General features: G+C 42.9%; 2 protein-coding genes across 2 annotated transcripts in view; one reads left to right on the top strand and one right to left on the bottom strand.

Annotated features, from left to right (window-relative positions):
* The window catches only part of aida (axin interactor, dorsalization associated), a 94,664-nt gene extending 94,246 nt beyond the window's left edge, over nucleotides 1–418 (bottom strand). The window contains exon 1 of the mRNA XM_080193059.1: nucleotides 129–418. Coding sequence (XP_080049185.1) covers nucleotides 129–235 — 107 coding nt within the window. The 5' untranslated portion in view covers nucleotides 236–418. The remainder of the gene's footprint in view (nucleotides 1–128) is intronic.
* A 427-nt stretch (nucleotides 419–845) lies between these two features.
* Nucleotides 846–23,696, top strand: part of brox (BRO1 domain and CAAX motif containing) — a 51,832-nt gene continuing 28,981 nt past the window's right edge. The window contains exons 1-5 of the mRNA XM_080193056.1: nucleotides 846–1,190; nucleotides 3,932–4,038; nucleotides 6,187–6,283; nucleotides 22,819–22,914; nucleotides 23,001–23,073. Of these exons, the coding sequence (XP_080049182.1) occupies nucleotides 1,090–1,190; nucleotides 3,932–4,038; nucleotides 6,187–6,283; nucleotides 22,819–22,914; nucleotides 23,001–23,073 (474 nt within the window). The 5' untranslated portion in view covers nucleotides 846–1,089. The remainder of the gene's footprint in view (nucleotides 1,191–3,931; nucleotides 4,039–6,186; nucleotides 6,284–22,818; nucleotides 22,915–23,000; nucleotides 23,074–23,696) is intronic.

Below are 23,696 nucleotides of genomic sequence, written 5' to 3'. Positions count from 1 at the left end.
AAGACTGGTGTTATTTTCAGTATTTTTCTTTAAAAGTTCCTACGTAGACCTTCGCTGAAAGATTTATTTTTAAAGTTTGATCAGTAACAGCTCAAACGATTAATTTAACAGGATTAATAGTAACTCACATTTGGTACTCGTCGATAGCTTCCACTAACTGTCCCCAGGAATCGAAGTCTGTACCCTTTTTGAAACTTGCGTGCCATTTTTGTATTGTTTTATTAATATCAGTCATTTTTCCCCAAAAAGTGTTCTTTTAAGATAGATTATCGTTCCAAATGATATCGAGTCAACATTTGAGCTTGGTTTACAAACTATTCCTCACGTAACATTCTGACTCAAGTCACAGCCTCCAACCAGTACCAAACCCAGCTACTGACCAAGCCCATCTGAGCTGTGTGTGGAGTCCGAACCAAAGGAGGAGGAGGGAGAGGGTGGGGGCGGGGAAAAGGCCCGAAACCTAACCTGCTAGCGGATAACCCCGCCACTTTCCCCACCCCTTCCTCGCATCTCTCCCTCCTGATTGGGTATTCAGCCTGCCTGGCTGCCTTTACAGTGAAATAATTGGCTAACTGGGCCGTCAGTCATTTGCCCAGACCCCCGCCCCTCCGCACGAGCTCCACATTTAAAGGTGGGTTGAGTGGGCGCGCGGCGCGACTGTTGAGGTGAGGTAACCGTAAACAAGTGAGGACCAGCCCGCGTCGGGCCCGCCGACCAATCAGAATGTCGCCTGTCCAGGTGACGTCATCCCAGGATGAAAGAGGGGCGTGATAAGGGGGTGATGGCACATCAGGGTTAACGCTTTTACTGTTTTGGAAAACAGCAGCAACATCGAAAGGCTCCAGATAAATAATCGGGGATGAAATAGAAAACAAAATAATTTAAAGCAATCTGGTGTGCACCCGACATTGGACTGCCAATAGGATGTGACGTTCGGGAGGACGGCGATGTGTGATTGAGGGCAGTACTGGGCTGTTGTCAGAGCGCTGCGGGGAGGCGGGGAGGGGATCGGTGCTGTCAGCTGGCGGACTTCCCCCTCCGCCACTTTATTAAAGGCGGCTGCTTTCTTCCTTCACCGAAGAACCCACCATGACGCACTGGTTTCATCGAAACCCGCTGAAAGCGACGGCCCCGGTTTCTTTCAATTTCTACGGAGTTGCCACAAACAACGCCGCGGCCAAGATCTGCAAGTAAGGTTTAAAAAAAATAAAGCCAGGCCCTTTAAATCTATAACTATAAATCTCTCCACTGACCTCCACCATCCCCCCTCCCCCCCCCCCCCCCCGCCAAAACAAAGTCTTGTCGACTTGCCTCAGTTCCCCCTCCTCACCAGAGAGGACCAGCTAAAGTGCAATTCAGTTATGAATCACTAAGAATTAAAAATACAACTTCCTTCATCAATTCCTTGTTTGCTGACCGATTTGACACCACAGCCCCCGTAAAGGAACAATACACTTAATGCCTTTTCCCCATAATGCTGCAATTTGTTCTTTTCAGATGATCCAATTCCTTTTGGAAAGCCTCAATTGACTCTGCTTCTACCACTCAGCTCCGCACTGCCTGGCCAAGCTTTTCCTCCTCTCACCATTGCTTATTTGCTCTTTACCCTTCCACCAATAGTGCAGACTTTTCGTAGGTTTGAATACCAGTATTAAATCATCTCCACTTCTTCTTTCCAAGAAGAACAATCCCAACTTTCTACATAATTTGAGTTTTCAATATGGAATCCAGTCTTCATTTCATTGCAAAAATTCAGAAAGGAGAATATTGGTAAAGAAAAGGTTGGTTTGAATAGACAATATTAATAACAGTTTGTTCTTCCATTTCAATGTAATGTTGCACACTTATGAAATCTGAGTTACATTAAAACTAGAAGCAGGAGTAGGCCATTCTGCCCTTTGAACCTGTTCTGTCATTCATCATGATCATAGCTGATCAAGGTAACATTTGAATATTCACTGATACCTCTCTGACCATGCAGTGAGGATCTGGAATACACTGAGTGTGTGGTAGAAGCAGGGTCAATTGGGGCTTTCAAAAGGGAACTGGATCACCTGAAAAGAGAAACAAACTGCAGGGTTATGGGGAAATGGCAGAAGGTCAGCATGAGGTGCATTGTTTCTTTGCAGGGGAAGGTGGGGTGGTGGGCTGGCACAGACACAACAGCTGAATGGTCTCCCCCTCCTGCTATATTCATTCCAAATTGTGGTGTCAAATTTGTCAGTGAAAAAGGAATTGATGAAGGAAGTTTTTTTATTGCATGTTTTATAACTGAATATTCGCTGCAGTCATCTAATAAGCTATATTTTTTCTTGCAGGTTACTTTTGAAGTGATAATCATTCCAGTGTCAAAGTTATGATTCTTTAAATTATAGATAATATTTTTTATTTCAAATGTTAGCTCAACTCAAACTTAAGTGTGCAACATTACGTAAGAACATAAGAACATAAGAAATAGGAGCAGGAGTAGGCCATCTAGCCCTTCGAGCCTGCCCCGCCATTCAATAAGATCATGGCTGATCTGTTGTGGCTCAGTTGCACTTTCCCGCCCTCTCCCCATAACCCTTAATCCCCTCTCTTATCAAAAACCCATCAACCCGCTTCTTAAAAATATTTAGTGAGGCAGCCTCCACCACTTCAACGGGCAGAGAATTCCAGAGATTCACCACCCTTTGAGTGAAGAAGTTCCTCCTCAACTCCGTTCTAAACCGCCTCCCCTTTATCTTGAGGCTGTGCCCCCTAGTCCTACTGTCTTTTTTGAGCGGGAAGAGTCTCTCCACCTCTATCCTATCCATCCCATTCATCATCTTATACGTCTCAATGAGATCTCCCCTCATTCTTCTAAACTCTAGCGAGTACAAGCCTAGTTTATTCAGCCTCTCCTCATAGCTCAACCCCCTCAACTCCGGTATCAGCCTAGTAAACCTCCTCTGCACTCCCTCCAGGGCCAAAATATCCTTGCGCAGGTGCGGTGCCCAAAACTGCACACAGTACTCCAGCTGCGGCCTCACCAATGCCCTATACAGCTGCAGCAAGACCTCCCTACTTTTATATTCAATCCCCCTCGCTATGAAGGCCAGCATCCCATTCGCCTTCCTGACCACCTGCTGCACCTGCAAGCTGGGTTTTTGCGACTCATGCACAAGGACCCCGAGGTCCCTCTGCACCGTCGCCTGCTGAAAAATGGAAAACATTTTTTAATTTGAGTTTGTTCACCTCTTTAGACAATTTCTTGGAGTAGGAAAATTCACTTGCCCTTCTAAAAGCAGTGACCGGTGATTGCAAAATGCCACCTTTTTAAAAGGACAAGAGATTGACAATAAATGTAAGCCTTGCCAATGATGTTCACATCTCAAGAATGGCAGTGTTATCTTGGGATTGTAAACTAGCTAAGCTGTTGCATTATAATGATTTGTAAGCTTAGCTGCAGAAAAAGGGTGAAACGGTGTTGTGAAAAGGGGCAATTATAGTTTCTAATAGACAGTAACAGGGAATTTTTGATCATTTTTGAATGAGAACAGTGCTAGCAGGCCACACTTATTGTCTGAAACTGCTGGAAAAACTCAAGGTCTGTCAGCATCTGTGGCGAGAGAAACAAAGTTAATGTTTCAGATCAGAAAGAGGTCTTCATCTCAACTTTTCCTGGTTCCAAAGAAGAATCATATCATTCTCAAAATCACTTTTTTACTTGTGGAAATCTGAATTAAAAAAACAAACTGCTAGAAAACTTCCTGGTCAAGTAGCATCTGTGGAAAGGGAAACAGAGTTAATGTTTTAAATCAAGGACATAGTCGTTTGCAAGGATGGTGGGGTCCAGAGCTAGTAATTTAGGGCATGTTTTAAATTTATACCATGCAGTATACTGTTCAGTAATATTTCACTTTGCTGCTCAGTCAGTTATTACACAAATGGTAATTTTTTTGTCTTTCAGTGACTTGAGAAGCACAAGGCTGAAACTTCTGGAGTTATTTACAGACTTGAATTGTAACATGGACATGATGAAAAATGCAGCGGATGCTTATTTTTCTCTCTTACAAGGTAGAAATATAACTAAAGAAAATGTTGAAGATCTGTTACGTGGTTGTTGACGTTACTTATGCTACATTTTGTCATGGGAGAGTTGGAATGTTATCAATTAGAGAAGAAACCTGGGCTGAGTGTTAGAACAGCCTTTCCTCTGAATGAGGCCATCGGTTTGAATCCCACTCTTGGGGACAAGCACAATCCAGGCCGGTGCATCACTGTAGTATTGAAAGAATGCTGCTGTGTTGGAGGTGTTGTTTTTGAATGAGGCTTTTTCTGTATGTTCAGTTGAATTTTAAAGGTGCTATAGCACTGTCTGAAGAATAGCATGGTGTTATACAAACCTGTGTGCTTTAACTGCTGTTAAAGACACAAAGTTAACTTTAAATCCTTATACACAATTTCCTTTATTCTGTAGCTACTTGAACAGTAAATACTTGCACTGCATAAACCAAATATTCACTATCTTTGATTCTATGATCTGTTACTTTACTTAAAGTTGATTCCCACTTGCAATTAAAACTGGCCAGGGTTTTGTTGACACATGAATCAATCTTTTGTTCTCCTCTTCCAAATGTTGTGTCTCCTTGTTAGCTTGATTCCCAAGTTCCTCACACTGCCTTCTGACCAAGCTCTGTTAGCAGAGTTAAACACCAAAAGTTCCTTGGTAACCAGCCAGTGGATTGATCAGAAACTCCAATTGCATCGTTCTGTTAGACCATTCAAATCCAGCCTTTATGTATCTGCTAAAGATTTGGAGGGAGTTGGAACATAGAACACTAAAGCACAGTACAGGCCCTTAGGCCCTCTGTGCCAAGCTTTGTCCGAAACCAAGATCAAGCTATCCCACTCCCTATCATTCTGGTGTGCTCCATGTGCCTATCCAATAACTGCTTGAAAGAACCTAACTCGGATGTGGGAAATTTTCCCTTAGGAATTCTGTAGGTTCTCCACCAGAACACACAAAATGCAAACTTTGCTTGAAGCAATTCAAAAGGTTATCTTCGCCCTCCATAAGCAAGTCTGCAGAAGGATCTAGATAGGCTGGGCGAATGGGCCAGGAACTGGCAAATGGAATTTAATGTTGGCAAATGTGAGGTTGTCTACTTTGGTAGGAATAATGGTAGGAAGGACTATTACTTGCGTGGCGAAAAACTGCAGCATGCGACGGTGCAGAGGGAGCTCGGGGCCCTTGTGCATGAGTCGCAAAAACTCAGCCTGCAGGTGCAGCAGGTGGTCAGGAAGGCGAATGGGATGCTGGCCTTCATAGCGAGGGGGATTGAATATAAAAGTAGGGAGGTCTTACTGCAGCTGGAGTACTGTGTGCAGTTTTGGTTACCGCACTTACGCAAGGATATTTTGGCCTTGGAGGGAGTGCAGAGGAGGTTTACTAGGCTGATTCCGGAGTTGAGGGGATTGAACTATGAGGAGAGGCTGAATAAACTAGGCTTGTACTCGTTAGAGTTTAGAAGAATGAGGGGAGATCTCATTGAGACGTATAAGATGTTGAATGGGATGGATAGGATAGAGGTAGAGAGGCTCTTCCCGCTCAGAAAGGAAGTAGGACTAGAGGGCACAGCCTCAAGATAAAGGGGGGGCGGTTTAGAACGGAGTTGAGGAGGAACTTCTTCACTCAAAGGGTGGTGAATCTCTGGAATTCTCTGCCCGTTGAAGTGGTGGAGGCTGCCTCGCTCAATATTTTTAAGACGCGGGTTGATAGGTTTTTGATAGGCAAGGGGATTAAGGGTTATGGGGAGAGGGCGGGAATGTGGAACTGAGACACGACAGATCAGCCATGATCTTATTGAATGGCGGGGCAGGCTCGAGGGGCTAGATGGTCTACTCCTGCTCCTATTTCTTATGTTCTTAAATGGACAAAATAAACATTGTACTTCTTCACGACCTCCCCACCACCCTTACTTTCAGGTGTTGTTCCAACTGAAGGCCAATTAAATCACTGCTGCCTGAGCCTACTGACCAAGAGCAAACTCCTACCCTACTTACTGTTTTTCCACCCCCCCCCCCCCCCCCATACAAAGAACTTTGTTGAGTTCCTCAATAAGCAAGTCAGAAATTCTTGTGTAACACAACAAAATGGGAGAAACAATATTAATATATCATGGTTTCATTACATTTCTGTTTCTAATCTTTCACTTTCCCAAGGTTTTATATCATCCCTGGATGACACAACACAAGAAAATAAACTGCGTTTCATCCAGAACTTCAAATGGACTGACACTCTACAGGGAAATATTGCAAGGTGAGCCTCTTAAGTCTATGTTTAGTTTTGCTTTAGAGTTGATGAAAATCAGTGATTTACCTTTTTTATTATGGTGTAGGCTTAGTAATTAACTGTTTTATCCATTAGCCAATTTTATCCCTCTCTGCTTCACTGAAGGTGTTGATTTCTTGTTAGGGTGCAGTGCTATGGGTGCACTTGACATCCAGTGCTCAAGTGATTAGTATTTAAATGTGACCCTTTGACATTAAATGCTACCAGGCTATTAATGGTTGAAGGTTCATTATTGATTACTTGAGAAAATAAATACTTGCATTTATATGGTACCTTTCAGACCATAGGACATTCCAGAGTACTTTATGACCCATGATAGTGTATTGTTAGAAACATGTCAGCCAATGTCCAGACTGTCAGATGCTACATAAACAGCAATTATTTTGATCCATTAATTTATGACCAGGAAATCTATTTTAGCAATGCTGTTTAGAAAGGAGATGGACTCTCCAGTTCTTCAAATAGTTAGGATGTTACAAGATCCCATGGCACTATGTCAGGGGTTGTGGGCTTTAAACAAAGATGTGGTTTGCACATGTCGATTCAAACAAATAACAGATTTATTCTAGGAGCCTTTGCCTGTACAAGTAGAAACTGAAACTAAAAGCAGGAGCTTCTGAAACACCCCTGTGACTCACTGTCAAATCATGTAACCTTCTATGATTCTATGAACCTGCTCTTAAAGCAATCATGCAAGTACTTAAATAGATAACATCCCTCCCCTTTTACTTCTGTGGTCATGACAACAGATGACTAAAATGTTATACATAGGCTCAGTAATACTCTAGATACAGTACTATGCATCATTATACACTGTCAATATGAAAGTTGATCAAGAGGGCCTCCATTCCTCTTTGGTTGTTTAGTGTTCTGGAATTTACTGTCTTTGACCCGGGAAGTATGATTTTGAGCTTCAGTAGACACTTCTTCTCTTGGACCTAATTTTGCATCATTCTCATGTGATAGAGTAGCAAAGACACAATCATCAGACAACTCATCTAAATATTCGTAACATTAGGGACGAGTTGGAACTTCTGGAGATGATTTTTAAATATATAACTACTTAAGTATATAACAGATCTTTTATGCCCACCTGGTTCATTCTGGGTCTGTGACAATAGTGGTTATGTAACTGGCCTGGTAATCGAGACCTGATGAATGATCCATACACAGGTTCAAATCCCACCACAGCAGATGGGAAATTTAAACTCAGTTAAATAAATCTGGAACAAATAATTTGTCTCAGAATAAAGTTTAAAGCTTATTTATTAGTGTCACAAGTAGGTTTGCATGAACACTGCAATGAAGTTGAAATCTGTGAAAATCGCCTAGTTGCCACACTCTGGTGCCTGTTTGGATACATTGAGGGAGAGTTTAGCATGGCCAATGCATCTAACCAGCACGACTGTGGAGGAATCCTGAACACTCTGAGGAAACCCTCACAGACACAGGGAGAACGTGTGGACACCACACAGACAGTAATCCAAGCTGGGAAACGAACCTGGGTCTCTGGCTGTGAGGCAGCAATGCTAACCACTGCTACTAATGACTGAAACTAAAAGATCGTTGTAGAAACTGATCTGGTGCACTAATGTGCTTTAGGGTATGCAATCTGCCATTGTTCCGTGGTCTGGCCTACCTATGACTTGTGACCCACAATAATGTGTTTATAAGTGAACATATGAATTAGGTGCAGGAATGAGCCATTTAGCCTCTCAAGCCTGCTCCACAATTTGATAAGATCATGGTTGACCTTACTGTGGCTCCTGCCTGCCTGTTTGCCCTCTAACGTTTGATTCCCTTGACAATTAAGACTCTATCAAATATATTCAATGATCCAGTCTCCACTGCTTTCTGGGAAAGAGATTTCCATAGACTGATGACCCTCTTGAGAGAAGAAATTGCTCCTCATCTCTGTCTTGAACACAAGACCTCTGTGTCCCTGGTTCCAGTCCCTCCCATAAGTGGAAATAAACTCCCGGCAGCCACCCTCTCAAATCTTGTCTGGATCTTGTATGTTTCACTAAGATCACCTCTCATTCTTTTAAACACTAACAGATACAGGCCCAGCCTGTCCAGAATTTCGCCAGAAGTCCTTGATCCCAGGAATGAGTTGATGGGATCTCCTCTGAACTTCTTTTAATTATGTTCTTAAGTAAAAGGGCCAAAACTGTACACTCTACTCCAGATGCAGTCTCACCAAGGCCCTGTACAATTGACTCTGAAATAATCTTGTAAACCAGACATTCTATTCAAGAAGGCAGTTCACAAGCATCTTCTCAAGGACAAAGCTCATCCATGAAAAAGTAAAATCAAATTTCAGAGGGCGCACTAGACCTCAATTTAAACACATGTGAAAAATGGCACTTTAGCACTGTAACACTCCTTCAGTACTGTACTGAAGTAGCATCCTGGATTATGTGCTCAGGTGGCTGGATTGGGACTTGAACCTTTGGACGCGGGTGAGCATGCTGTCTAATTCTTAACACTGAGCCACAGCTGGCATCACAGATTAGTTAAACCTGATTCTGTCAACTTGCGCCCCTCAAGATCAGAAATACTGGTTAGATTTTCCTTCCTTGCCCAAGAGCTGTTGTACTATCCCTGAAATCAGTTAGCACATGGGACAGACTGGGGAACAAACCTGCAAGTTTCTGGCTGTCTGTCATCCAGCTATTGGATAAGCATGCTAGGCTGTTTTTGGAGCTAAGATCCAGTTTCAACTAACACTTGCCTGTCGTGATCTCACTTGAATGTCCTGAATTACATGCACTGTTGCCCTGCAAATAACACACATCTGTGAAGAATGTGGTACCTGTTTACAGTAGGCTTGTACGCTGAATCTCACACCTGTGTTCAGCCTTTTTTAAAAAAAACAGTAATTTGGATGCTGGAAATTTTAACTCCTCGTTCATTTATCAGCACTAAAGTCAAAAAGAGAGAGGAAGAGAGCAGGAGCAATAATTGGGAAGGCGGAGGGAAGGGAAGTCACAGCAGGAGGGTCTACTTGGGAGGGAGAGAGCAACATTACTGCATCCGAAAGAGAACCTTAGAGCACATAAAGGAAGCAAGTAGGAGAAATAACAAGATTTTGGAATGCAACCAGAAAAGAGTGGTAACTGCACCCCAGAGGGGATGTTGTGGGAGCTGGGACTAAAAATGGGATCAAGAGAGAAAGAACTAGAATGAAGCAAAGTTAGCAACCACTCTGCAGACTGTTAGTCATCCAGCGTTGAAAGACGAGGAGAAGGTGCGTCAAATTGCTTAAATCTAACCAAAATATATTCAGTGAATTACTGTAAAGTGCAGCAGATAAACATGCTAACTACTTTAAGCACATCAAGGTTCCATAAGCAGTCAATAAATAAATAGTCAGTTAATCTGTTTGTTGAGTGATGAATGTTGGTCAGGACATTGGGAGATTTCTCTGCTGTTCTTTGAGCAGTGCCATGAGATCACTTGTGTCCATCTGAATATACAGACAAAACATCAGCTTAACATATTATTGGAAGGATAACACCTCTGGCAGTGTAGTAGTTCCTCAGTACTGCAGTGAGGTGTTCAAATTCTTGAGTGGGGTGTTCTGGAAATTATTAACTGAGCTGACACTTGAAAATGAGAAATGAAGCCAAGTCCTATAGAATCTATTCTGTTAGGATACTTTATTAGTAAAACCAGGACCACACGGGGAGAACAGCTGCTACATCCCTGACTGAGTAGATACCTTCAGGAATACAAACATATCAGAATGAACAGACCAATAAAGAACAACTGGTTCATTCAGTTTGCCTCATTGACTTGGCTTATGGAAGGATCCTGTATCCACCAGCAGCCATGGAATTGCCTGGGAAAAAGAAAACACATTTTAAAAATTCTAGACCAATTTGAAGAGAAAGAATTCTTGGAAATTTCTGAAAGTGAACCAAACTAGTTTCAGGAGAATGCAGTGATGATACACCACTTAATACCCAAGACCTTTCTTATGTGGTGATAACAGTTCTGCCAGGAATCCATCCAGATGCAAATCCTCAACTGGTAGGAAGGAAGGACTGGGTCTCGGGATGGGGAGAGGAATATTAGTACTGAGTTACAGTGGAGTCACCCATTCTCTATGCAACACACTTCATGACTACAGTAGCTTTAATAATAACACTATTCATAGAAAAACAGGTCACTGTTGCAGAGAAGAGCCACGTCCAGAATTTAAACTCCGTACAGTTACTTAACACACACTGTATTGAGGACCCATGCAGGACTTGCAAATTCTGCTCTGGGTTAAACAATGGGAATGTGTGTGTGTACGTCTTTTTAAAAAAACTGAATGTTCTAATAGTGACTTTTATGGCTGAGGCTTTTTACAATGCAAATTGTCAGCAGAGTAACATTCCATGGAAATGAAGCAAACACAACAATAGCTGCATACAAATGAGCATGTTGATTCATGAGCCATAAACTTACTGATCAAAAGAAGAGGTTCAACCACTTTCAAGGAAGACTAAATTAAATCACTTTTACTTTTGTATTTTTGTATCACATTCTAGGATCCTGTAAAACTTTTACACTATCAGAACTGACTCCTCTAGCTGTACTGGGCTTCTTTCTGCTCTCCGTTTATCTCATCATAATTAGAACATAGAACGTTACAGCGCAGTACAGGCCCTTCGGCCCTTGATGGTTCCCCTGGTCAGTGCAACAATCTAATGACCCTCTAACCTAAACTATTCCAATGTTATTCATATGCCTGGACACTGACCATTTGAACGTCCTTAAAGTTGGCGAGTCCACAACTGCTGCAGGCAGGGTGTTCCATGCCCTTACTACCCTCTGAGTAAAGAACCTACCTCTGACATCTGTCCTATACTTACCACCCCTTAATTTAAAGCTATGTCCCCTCGTGTTAGCCATCACCATCCAAGGAAAAAGGCTCTCACTGTCCACCCTATCTAACCCTCTGATCATCTTGTATGCCTCAATTAGGTCACCTCGTAACCTTCTCTCCAATGAAAATAACCTCGAGTCCCTCAGCCTTTCCTCATAAGACCTTCCTACCATACCAGGCAACATCCTGGTAAACCACCTCTGCACCCTTTCCAATGCCTCCACATCTTATAATGCGGCGACCAGAACTGCACGCAATACTCCGCAAGTGCGGCCGCACCAGAGTTTTGTACAGTTGCAACATGACCTCACGGCTCCGAAATTCAATCCCGCTACCAATAAAAGCTAACACACCGTACACTTTCTTAACAACCTTATCAACCTGGGTGCCAACTTTCAGGGAGCTATGCACATGTACACCGAGATCTCTCTGCTCGCCAACACTACTAAGAGTCCTTCCATTAGCCCTATATTCTGTATTCCTGTTACTCTTACCAAAGTGAATCACCTCACACTTTTCCATATTAAACTCCATTTGCTACCTCTCAGCCCAGCTCTGCAGCTTATCTATGTCCCTCTGCAAACTGTAACATCCATCCTCACTGTCTACATCTCCTCCGACTTTGGTGTCGTCAGCAAATTTACTAACCCATCCTTCTACACCCTCATCTAGGTCATTTATAAAAATAACAGCAGTGGCCCCAAAACAGATCCTTGAGGTACACCACCTGTAACTGCACTCCAGGTTGAATATTTCCCATCAACCACCACCCTCTGTCTTCTATCAGCTAGCCAATGCCTGATCCAAACTGCTAAATCACCCTCAATCCCATGCATCTGCATTTTCTGCAACAGCCTACCATGGGGAACCTTATCAAACGCTTTACTAAAATCCATGTACACCACGTCAACTGCCTTACCCGTATCCACCTCTTTGGTCACCTTTTCAAAAAACTCTAAGGTTTGTGAGGCACGACCTACCCTTCTCAAAACCGTGTTGACTATCCCTAATCAATCTATTTCTCTCTAGATGATTATAAATCTTATCCCTTATAATTCTTTCCAAAACTTTGCCCACAACAGAAGTAAGGCTCCCCGGTCTATAATTCCCAGGATGGTCTCTACTTGCCTTCTTGAACAAGGGGACAACATTTGCTATCCTCCAGTCTTCTGGTGCTATACCTGTAGCCAATGACGACATGAAGATCAAAGCCAAAGGCTCTGCAATCTCCTCCCTAGCTTCCCAGAGAATCCTAGGGTAAATCCCATCTGGCCAAGGGGACTCATCTATTTTCATACACTCAAGAATTGCTAACACCTTTTCCTTATGTACCTCAATCCCATCTAGTCTACAACCCTGTATCGCAGTATTCTCCTCGACTACACTGACTTTTTCCTGCTTGAATACTGATGAAAAATACTCATTCAGTGCCTCTCCTATCTCTTCAGGTTCTACGCACAACTTCCCACTGCTGTCTCTGGCCCTAATCTTGCCCTAACCAATCTTTTATTCTTGACATACCTATGGAAAGCTTTAGGGTTCTCCTTTATCCTATCTGCCAAAGTCTTCTCATGTCCTCTTCTAGCTCTTCTTAGCTCTCTTTAGTTCCTCCCTGGCTAATTTATAACTCTCCAGTGCCCTAACTGAGCCTTCACGTCTCATCTTTACATAAGCCGCCTTCTTCCTCTTCACCAGAGATTCAACTTCCTTAGTTCACCACGGTTTCCTTGCTTGACCACTTCCTCCCAGCCTGACAGGTACATATTTATCAAGGACTCGCAGTAGCTGCTTCTTGAATAAGCTCCACATTTCAGATGTTCCCAGCCCCTGCAGTTTCCTACTCCAACCTATGTATCGTACATCTTGCCTAATAGCCTCATAATTACCTTTTCCCCCAGCTATAACTTCTGCCCTTAGTGACCATAATCAACCCAAACCACTGCTTAATTATAATTGCATCATCTGATCGATGGAGAAATTAGGGATGGACAACAAATGGCCTGGCTAGTGATACTTACATCCATGAAAAAATAAAACACTGACTTTACTCTGTTTATATTTATTTTAACTGGTAATTTGAAAAACTGTGGATGTGCCTCATGCAGCGTCTCCTTTAATAAACTTCTGTACATCAACTAATAATCAGTGCTAAAATATAAAAATTTAGAATGAGGAAAGGGAAGAGTTCAGTCCTCCTTGAGAGCGCCAGCAGCTTATAACTAAGGAATCTGCCATCCTTAATAGTCTGGCTTCTTTATGACAGTAAGATGTCTCACAACACCACATTAAATTCCAACATGTTTATTTGGTAGCACAGGCTTTCGGAGTGTTGCTCCTTCAGGTGAGTGAAGAGTTGTGTTCACAAACAGGGCATACATAGACTCAATTTACAAGATAATAGTTGGAATGCGATTCTTTACAGGTACGGACAGTGTTCATGTCATACTATCATGACGTGCCTGGGCTTGCAAAATCTCATTAACTGTCCTGGCTGGAGACAGTACACATCTCTTTAACCTATACTTATCCCTCTCTCCACTCTCATTGTCTGTACCTGTAAAGACTTGATTACCTATAAAGACTTGCATTCCAACCATTATCTTGTAAATTGAGTGGGTGTCTATGTATGCCCTGTTTGTGAATGCAACTCTTCACTCATTTGAAGAAAGGGCAACACTCAAAGCTTGTGCTACCAAATAAACCTGTTGGACTTTAACCTGGTGTTGTGAGACTTCTTACTGTGCTTACCCGAGTCTAATGACGGCATCTCCACATCATGGCTTTTTTGTGATCCCAGGTCCATGACAATGTGGTTAACTGTTAATTACCTTCCAAAATAGCCCAGCAAGCCCCTCAGTTGTTATCAAGATGGTGGCTCACCAACATCTTCTCATGAGGGATGGGCAATAAATGCAATCTTACTAGCAATGTTCATCCTGTGAGTGAATAAAAAAGGCTATGACTTCGTTGAAAGGTGCTGCAGTGGAAACTGCTTTTCTTTGGTTTTTGCAGGGTAAACTATCCAGACGTCCACATGTTCTTTGCTATTCTGCGGTCTAAAACCAGAATGGGTGTTATTATGCAAGTAATACTAATAGCTTTTTAAAATCTGTATTTCTCTCTTAAAGATTGTGTATCAACATGCTCCTCTATTAACATTATGATTTGATTTGACTGGCTCATTAGATGATACAGGTCAATGCATACTACGCTATGCCTGATAGAAAACAATTTCTGAAGCCATTTTCACAGTTATATGGCTCTTCTACAAACTCAAGCCCCATGTTTCTAGTCTGTGCTTCCAAACTATCCCTCCTAAATATATTTATTATATTTATGTATAAGGTTCTAGCCCACTTAATCTCCACGCTGCTTTACATGGTATCATTTGGCCTTACCTGTAACTCTCTTTTCCCCATTCATGTCTGCAGAGTGGCTGTTGCCCCAACTTAAAGCATGAGGAAGTGAAAAAAGGCAAGTTGTAATGTGTGTGCTTGTTTTCAAATTGGTTTCAGTTGGCTCCTTTTAAAACCTGTTTTGCAGATTTTAGGTTCAATTATTTAGGGGTGAGAGAAAACTGAAAATTATTGAAATTAGTTTAACATCTTGTGCAAGAAAGTTGTTGGAATCTATAATTAAGGAGAGAATGACTGAACACTTGGAGAGAAATTTGAACCGATTAGAGGGAGTGAACATGTGTTTATACATTGCTATTGGAGTAATAGTAGTTAAGTATCTACCAGAAGGGGAAAGATAAAGAATAGGGAGGGCAGTACAAGCATTAAGGAGTCTTTTTTTAACCTGCTTGGTAACCGTCAAAACCAAGCATTGTCTGCTATTGGTGTAGAAGTATTAAATCAATAATCCCTAGCAGTTGAAATAAAACAATGAAAGGACCAGGCACTTGTAGTTAAGGGTGCTGAAGTGGGAAGTAGAGTTCACTAAAAGGTTGCTGGAATACTGTACACCATTCCAATCAGCGGGTTCTAATTATTGGAATCTATAAATAAGGGTTGCATGAATCAACGCTTGTAAATATTTGAGCAGATTAAATAGTCAACATGGATTTGTAAAGATGAGGGCATGCTGAATGACGTAATTGAATTTTTTGAGGAAGTAATTAATGGAGTAGACTGGGGAATGCTTATGGATTGGGATGGGTATCTAGTTTATAGTTCATAGTTAATAATTTAGGTGTTTTTAGTTCTGGAAGATTAAACTGTAACAGTAGAAAATAGAATAAATGCAAATAAAGCGACTTGACGCCTGTTGCACCTGATGGGTGTTAATAGTTAGAAAGGTAATATGGTAAAACAGCAGGTGGACTTACTTAGATGGAGACATGGTGTCTCCACTTCTGGCAAAAAAGTGCAGTCCAGAGAAATGTTTTATTTTGGGAGCTAGATCTAAATTAGTTTGATAAACTGTGTTGTAATGGTATTGGGTGAATCTTAAGAATGTTTTCTAATTCTGGTTTATTTGTGCTGTTTGCTGGGGGAGGGCTGTTGGTTGAAGTTTGGAATTTGTGTGGTTCACAACTCCCAGAGAAGCATGGGGAGCTGTTAGGCTTCAGGCAGTTAAAACTCAGATGTCCTAGGGAGCTCAGAAGGCGATGAAAGGTCACTGGTGACATGCCAGGCAGTTAAGGCTCAAGGATGCCCTGGGAACCATTTATAGTTTGGTACAGCTGGGAGACTGTAGTTCAGAGAAAACCAGGGGCATTGCCAACTTTGTAGTTAGTGGTCTGCAGAAGAATTGTGCCAGTAATTAGAGGCAGGAGTTTAGCTTTGTGAATCTGATGGAATGTAGTCCTTGGAGAAGAGATTGAACCATTTGGAGTACAGAATATAGGGCTAATGGAAGGACTCTTAGTAGTGTGGACGAGCAGAGGGACCTCGGGGTACATGTGCATAGCTCCCTGAAAGTTGGCACCCAGGTTGATAAGGTTGTTAAGAAGGCGTACGGTGTGTTGGCTTTTATTGGTAGAGGGATTGAATTTCGGAGCCGTGAGGTTATGTTACAACTGTACAAAACTCTGGTGCGGCCGCACTTGGAGTATTGTGTACAGTTCTGGTCGCCGCATTATAAGAAAGATATGGAGGCATTGGAAAGGGTGCAGAAGATGTTTACCAGGATATTGCCTGGTATGGTGGGAAGGTCTTATGAGGAAAGGCTGAGGGACTTGAGGTTATTTTCATTGGAGAGAAGAAGGTTACGAGGTGATCTGATTGAGGCATACAAGATGATCAATGGATTGGATAGGATGGACAGTGAGAGCCTTTTACCTCGGATGGAGATGGCTAACACAAGGGGACATAACTTTAAATTAAGGGGTGGTAATTATAGGACGGATGTCAGAGGTAGGTTCTTTACTCAGAGGGTAGTAAGGTCGTGGAATGCCCTGCCTGCAGCAGTTGTGAACTCGCCAACTTTAAGGGCGTTCAGATGGTCAGTGGATAGGCATATGGATAGCATTGGAATAGTTTAGGTTAGAGGGTCATTAGATTGGTTCCACTGGTCGGCGCAACATCAAGGGCCGAAGGGCCTGTACTGCACGATGTTCTATGTTCTATTGGGAGGTGAGCAGTTGTTGAGGCAGTCCAAGCCTGCAGCTTTTGAGGAAGTCCATCATTTGGGAAACCAAGTATTAATGTGATTTTGTGACTCTCCGTTGTCACTGATGTCTGGGTGGATTGCTGAGAAATCTGCGCAAACTGTCTTGGCTGCATCTACCATTTATGGTGCAAAATGATATTTGACTATTAATTTTTATTTATCTCATGTTAAATCTGAATGTTGAAGTATAAGATGGATACTGTAGATTACTTTACTTTGCTGACTTTAAAAATGTAAGAATTAGGAGCAGGAGTAGGCTATCTGACACCTCGAGCCTGTTCTGCCATTCAATAAGATCATGGCTGATCTTTTCATGGACTCGGCTCCACTTACCCGCCCGCTCATCATAACCCTCAATTCCTTTACTATTCAAAAATTTATCCTTGCCTTAAAAACATTCAATGAGATAGCCTTTGTATCGTTAAGTTTATTTTGTTTGTTTAATTCTGTGGAATTGTGTGGCTTTGTTCTCTTAGTAGGTTCCTGGCATATCAAATTTTATCTACTTTAAACAAAATATTCCTGGTCCCAATCATATCTTAACAGGATGTAGCTTATTTGGACTTGTAAAAGGCATTCAATAAGATTTTTTTATAACTGGAAGACAACAATGTAAAGGGGTGCAAGGTTTTTACATGATAGAAGGCTCTGCTGGATCACCAATATAAAAATACTGCAGATGCTGGAAATTTGAAATAAGAACAGAAATCTCTGGAAATGCTTGGCAGTCTCACAGCATCTGTGGAAAGAGAAACAGTTAACATTTAAAGTTGAATATTTGACTCAATGTTAGCTCAGTTTCTTTCTCTGCGGGTGCTGTCAGACCTGTCGAGTATTTCCAGGACTTTGTTCTTGTCTCTGGTTAGATCACATTTGGAGCTCTCTAGAGTTTGGATACTGCAGCTCTTCCCTGAAAGAGTGCAGTGCAGATTCAGTAGACCATTCGCAGAGTCAGACTGAGGAAAATTACATAAATTCGAGGCATGTGTCCCCTGAAATATTGGTGTTTTGATTGCAATTTATAGTTCAAAAGAAATTTAATGGGTAGATAAGAGTGAAGTATTTACCACTAACTAATGGCATTTTGGGTCAACCCACAGTGCGTGGATTCAAGAAGGCAGCTCACCATCACCTTGTCAAGGGGAACTAGGGATGGGCAATAAGTGCTGGCCAGCCAGAGATGCTGATATCCCATAAATGCATTTAAAAAAAAAGGACATGGGGATCAGACAAGCATTCAGGAAGATTTTGGGAACAAAGGATGTGATGTGAAGAAAAGCTTTTTCACATTGTGAATGGTTTGGGTCTGGAATGCACTGTGATGGAGGCAGGTTCAATCGAGGCATTTAGGAAGACATTAGACGATTATTTGAATAGAAACAATGAAAGTGCCATTCCCCTGCACAGTCATGATGCCCATTTGAAGAGCAGATGCAGACCTGATGGGCCAAATGGCCTCTATCTGAACATAAGAACGTAAGAAATAGGAGCAGGGTAATTAAAAAAATTAATTAAAAGGCCACCTTTGAGCCTGCTCTGCCATTCAATAAGATCATGGCTGATCTGAAGTGGATCGGTTCCACTTTCCTGCTTTCTCCCCATAACCCTTAATTCCCTTGTCTATCAAAAACCTATCTACCCGTGACTTAAATATATTCAGCGAGGTAGCCTCCACCACTTCAATGGGCAGAGAATTCCAGAGATTCACCACCCTTTGAGTGAAGAAGTTCCTCGTCAACTCTGATCCCCCCCCCCCAATCTTGTCCTGCTATCCTTTCTAAGCAGGAAGAATCTCTACCTCTACCCTATTCATCCCCTTCATTATCTTATACGTCTCTATAAGATTCCCCCCCTCATCCTTCTAAACTCCTACGAGTACAGACCCAGTCTATTTAGTCTCTCTTCATAGTCCAACCCCGTCATCTCCGGTATCAGCCTAGTGAACCTCCTCTGCACTCCGTCCAAGGCCAATATATCCTTGCGCAAGTGCGGCGACCAAAACTGCACACAGTACTCCAGCTGCGGCCTCACCAGTACCCTGTACAGTTGCAGCAAGACCTCCCTACTTTACGACGAGGGAGCGAGCTATCTTGGATCTGGTGCTATGTAATGAGGCGGGTAGAATTAGGGACCTTGTGGTGAAGGATCCTCTTGGGGAGAGTGATCATTGTATGGTGGAGTTTCTGGTGCAGATGGAGGAGGAGAAAGTGGGTTCCCGGACACGCGTCCTCTGTTTGAATAGAGGGGAGTACGGTAGGATGAGAGAAGAATTGGCGAATGTGGACTGGGGGAGCGCGTTGGAGGGAGGGTCTGCTGAGGAGCAGTGGAGGATCTTTAAGGAGATCTTTCTTGGTGCTCAGCGGAAATTTATTCCGATGGTCAAAAAGGATAGTAGGAAGAGAGGTAATAAGCCGTGGATAACGAAGGAGGTGAAGGAAAGTGTTAAATTAAAAGCGGAGGAATTTAGAGTAGCTAAGAGTAGTGGGCGAGAAGAGGATTGGGAGAGGTTTAAATGTCAACAAAGATTGACAAAGAAGTTGATAAAGAAGGGTAGGAGAAACTATGAAGCTGGGCTAGCGCTTAATATAAAAAAGGATAGCAAGAGTTTTTATAAATATATAAAAAGGAAGAGGCTGGCTAGGGTGAATGTTGGTCCTTTAGAGGATGAGAAAGGGGACCTAGTGGTAGGGGATGAGCTAAGGTATTGAATAACTTTTTTGTTTCTGTCTTCACGGAGGAGGACGTGAATAATTTGCCGGGTGTTAGCGATGGAAAGGTAGTAACTGGAGGGTCTCAATGACATTACTGTTACTAGAGAGGCGGTGCTCGACAGACTGGAGGGGCTGATTGTGGACAAGTCCCCAGGACCGGATGGAATGAATCCGAGGGTTCTGAAAGAAATGGCGGAGGTGATAGTGGATGCCTTGGTGGTTATTTTCCAGACGTCGCTGGATTCCGGGAAAGTGCCGGATGATTGGAAAACGGCTAATGTTACGCCGTTGTTTAAGAAGGGTGCCAGGCAAAAGGCAGGGAAATATAGGCTGGTTAGTTTAACGTCTGTGGTGGGTAAAATGTTAGAATCTGTCATTAAGGAGGAAATTGCGAGGCATCTTGAAGGGAATTGCTTGATAGAGCAGACGCAGCACGGTTTCATTAAAGGGAAGTCGTGTCTGACAAATTTACTGGAGTTCTATGAGGATGTGTCTAGGGCGGTGGATAGAGGAGAGCCGGTGGATGTGGTCTTTCTAGATTTTCAGAAGGCGTTTGACAAAGTACCTCTCAAGAGGTTATTGCAGAAGGTCAAGGGACATGGAGTTGGGGGTAGGGTGTTAGCGTGGATAGAGGATTGGTTGTCAAATAGGAGGCAGAGAGTGGGGGTCAACGGGTGCTATTCGGATTGGCGGATGGTGACTAGTGGAGTGCCTCAGGGGTCGGTGCTGGGGCCTCAGCTTTTTACCATTTATATAGATGATCTGGAGGAGGGAACCAAGTGTAGGGTGTCGAAATTTGCTGATGACACCAAGATAGGGGGAACGGCAAATTGTGCGGAGGGTGTGGAGAGTCTGCAGAAGGATCTAGATAGGCTGGGTGAATGGGCCAGGAAATGGCAAATGGAATTTAATGTTGGCAAGTGTGAGGTGGTCCACTTTGGTAGGAAGAATGGTAGGAAGGACTATTACTTACGGGGCGAAAAACTGCAGCAGGCGACGGTGCAGAGGGACCTCGGAGTCCTTGTGCATGAGTCGCAAAAACCCCGCTTGCAGGTGCAGCAGGTGGTCAGGAAGGCAAATGGGATGCTGGCCTTCATAGCGAGGGGGATTGAATATAAAAGTAGGGATGTCTTGCTGCAGCTGTATAGGGCATTGGTGAGGCCGCAGCTGGAGTACTGTGTGCAGTTTTGGGCGCCGCACCTGCGCAAAGATATTTTGGCCTTGGAGGGAGTGCAGAGGAGGTTTACTAGGCTGATACCGGAGTTGAGGGGGTTGAGCTATGAGGAGAGGCTGAATAAACTGGGCTTGTACTCGTTAGAGTTTAGAAGAATGAGGGGAGATCTCATTGAGACGTATAAGATGATGAATGGGATGGATAGGATAGAGGTGGAGAGACTCTTCCCGCTCAAAAAAGACAGTAGGACTAGGGGGCACAGCCTCAAGATAAAAGGGGGGCGGTTTAGAATGGAGTTGAGGAGGAACTTCTTCACTCAAAGGGTGGTGAATCTCTGGAATTCTCTGCCCGTTGAAGTGGCGGAGGCTGCCTCGCTAAATATTTTTAAGACGCGGGTTGATGGGTTTTTGATAAGAGAGGGGATTAAGGGTTATGGGGAGAAAGCGGGAAAGTGGAACTGAGCAGCGACAGATCAGCCATGATCTTATTGAATGGCGGGGCAGGCTCGAAAGGCTGGATGGCCTACTCCTGCTCCAATTTCTTACGTTCTTATGTTCTTATATTCTATCCCCCTCGCTATAAAGGCCAGTATTCCATTCGCCTATCTGTGTCATAAGAATTGTGTGATTCTGTGAACTTCCTGCTAAAAAGGTAGTTGTGTGGTGAGCTATGAAGTGAAATTTTAATAATTACACCCTAAATGAATAAATTAACACACAATCATCCCTTCCCCTGTTATCCTGGTTTCCAGATGCATGATCGTGTCTGTTTTCCGCACCAGCCCCCAACCCCCCACAGTAGTCCTCAAATAAAACCCCTACAAGTGCAGAAGCAGGCCATTTGACCCATTGAGTCTGAACCAGTGACGATCACATCCAGGCCCTATCCCCATAACCTCTGACACTAAGGGGCAATTTATCATGGACAATCAACTTAGCTTGCACATCTTTGGACTGTGGACTGTGGGAGGAAACTGGAGCACCCGGAGGAAACCTACGTAGACACTTGGAGAATGCGCAAACTCCAACAGGCAGTGACTCAAGGCCGGAATTGAACCTGGGTCCCTGGTGCTATGAGGCAGCAATGCTAACCACTGACTGCCCGATCTCAGGAATTTTGGAAAATAAAAACCAATGCATCAAGTCTCCCCAGCCATTTCTTTCAAAACCCCAGCTTGAAGTCCATCTGGAACCAGGGGTTTTTCAGTTCAGAGCTCCAATCATTTGCTCAATCCCCCAAACCTGGCAATTGTAATTTTTCTCAGTCCCTTCCTTCCTCCCATTTCCTTATTTACAGGAATTCCTGCAGATGGTTCCCATAATATTAGTGACATGACCAAAGGGTATAACAGTATAACCTGTTGTTCATTCCCTTAACCATCTGTCCCTCTACTTCTTACAACTTGCCTCTTTGATTATCCCTCCTAACCTTTCCTCCTTTGTCTTGGGATCCTTTTTTTATGCCTCCATTAAACAATTTGGATTGTTTTCTTGGTCTAATGCTTGCCTACCTAGAAACTCTATCAAGTTTCCCAAGAATCGATTCTTGACCTCCGTGTGTCTTCTGTCATTATATGCTGCTCCTTGGCAACACCAACTCTGTTTCTATCCATACAGTCTCATCCTTTCATAATTTAAAACACTTCTGTCTGATCTACAAACAATCTTTGTAAAACAGCCATTTCTTTCTTTCTCCCTATTTTGTATTTCCTGGAATCAGATGAACCTGCACTGCACCCTCTGTAAAGCCCCAATGTCATTCCACCATTGTGCAGTTGGATACTGTTGAGGTCTTATTTGAAATGTTATTAGGTTTTGTGTAGCTATTTGCATGTTTGCTGATTTAGCCCCAGAAACTGTTTTTCCCCATCTACCTTGTTTTCAAATCCCAGTGGTAACTTAACTTGCGCCTAAATTCCCTCTGGCCTACTTAGTCCGATTACGATGCATATTACCATGGATATTCTTCACAGTTAAGAGATGCAAAAAGGCACTTCTTTGTTCTGTCAACCTCTACAGAGCAGCCTGCTCGATAGGTTGGACATCAAGGTAGATTGATTCAGGTTTCTCATCCCTTTAATCAAACAAAGGTTTATTAGAATATTTCACTTTTGCTCTTATAGTGCCCAACAGGATGCGATCTTTGATCTGGTCTCCATGGAGTTTAATATAGCTTTGTGGCACACAAAATATGCTTCCAGACTAGCCGGAAAGGAAGAGTAAGTAAACACGTAATTTAGTATCAACCATACTCATTTTTCTGGCCTGGAGTAGTCTGTATTAATGTTGATGTATATATTTTTAGTATAACAGTGGATGAAGCAAAAGATGTACACAGAAGCTTGAGGAATGCAGCTGGAATCTTCAAACATATCAAGGTAACCAATCTGGCTTTCTTGTTCTTTTTTCCCTTTCCTGGCTGATTGCCAATTATCCTTTTCTGTGACTTAGCCATAATGAAGTTGCGGATGTAGACTGCTCCCTTACGTAAGGATGGTGCATGGCACAGGGGAAGATATTCCATCCCATCCTGCTCCACTCTACCTACCTTAAGGTGCAGGCTTCAGACTCCATCATTGTATGACTATTGGATTTAACAGCATTGATGCCTTTGCTCTTCCTGATGCATGTTAATAACCCAGATCTTGGTGTACAGGGTACAGCTTCAAAATTTGCAGTGACATGAAACTTGGAAGCATCGTGACTTGTGAGGAGGATAGTGTAGAACTTCAAAAGGACCTGATGGAATGTGTGGAAGTCCAATATGGAGAAATGTAAAGTGATTAATTTTGGTCTGAAGTATGTGGAGAGACATCATAAATGAAAGGGTACAATTCTAAAACGGTGCAGGAGCAGACTGGGCTTTTTATGTGCATATGTCACTGAAGGTGGCAGGGCAGGTTGAGAGAGCAGTTTAAAATGCGTAAAGCCAGGGGCATAAACTACAAGAGCAAGGATGTTATGTTAAACTTGTGTAAGACAAGTGTTTGGCCTCACTGGC

Source organism: Carcharhinus amblyrhynchos, chromosome 7 (assembly GCF_965287045.1).
Source record: "Carcharhinus amblyrhynchos chromosome 7, sCarAmb.v2.hapA, whole genome shotgun sequence".
In the NCBI taxonomy this organism is placed as follows: Eukaryota; Metazoa; Chordata; class Chondrichthyes; order Carcharhiniformes; family Carcharhinidae; genus Carcharhinus; species Carcharhinus amblyrhynchos.
Note: the sequence above shows the minus strand (reverse complement) of the source record. Positions and strands in the feature narration are given on the sequence as shown.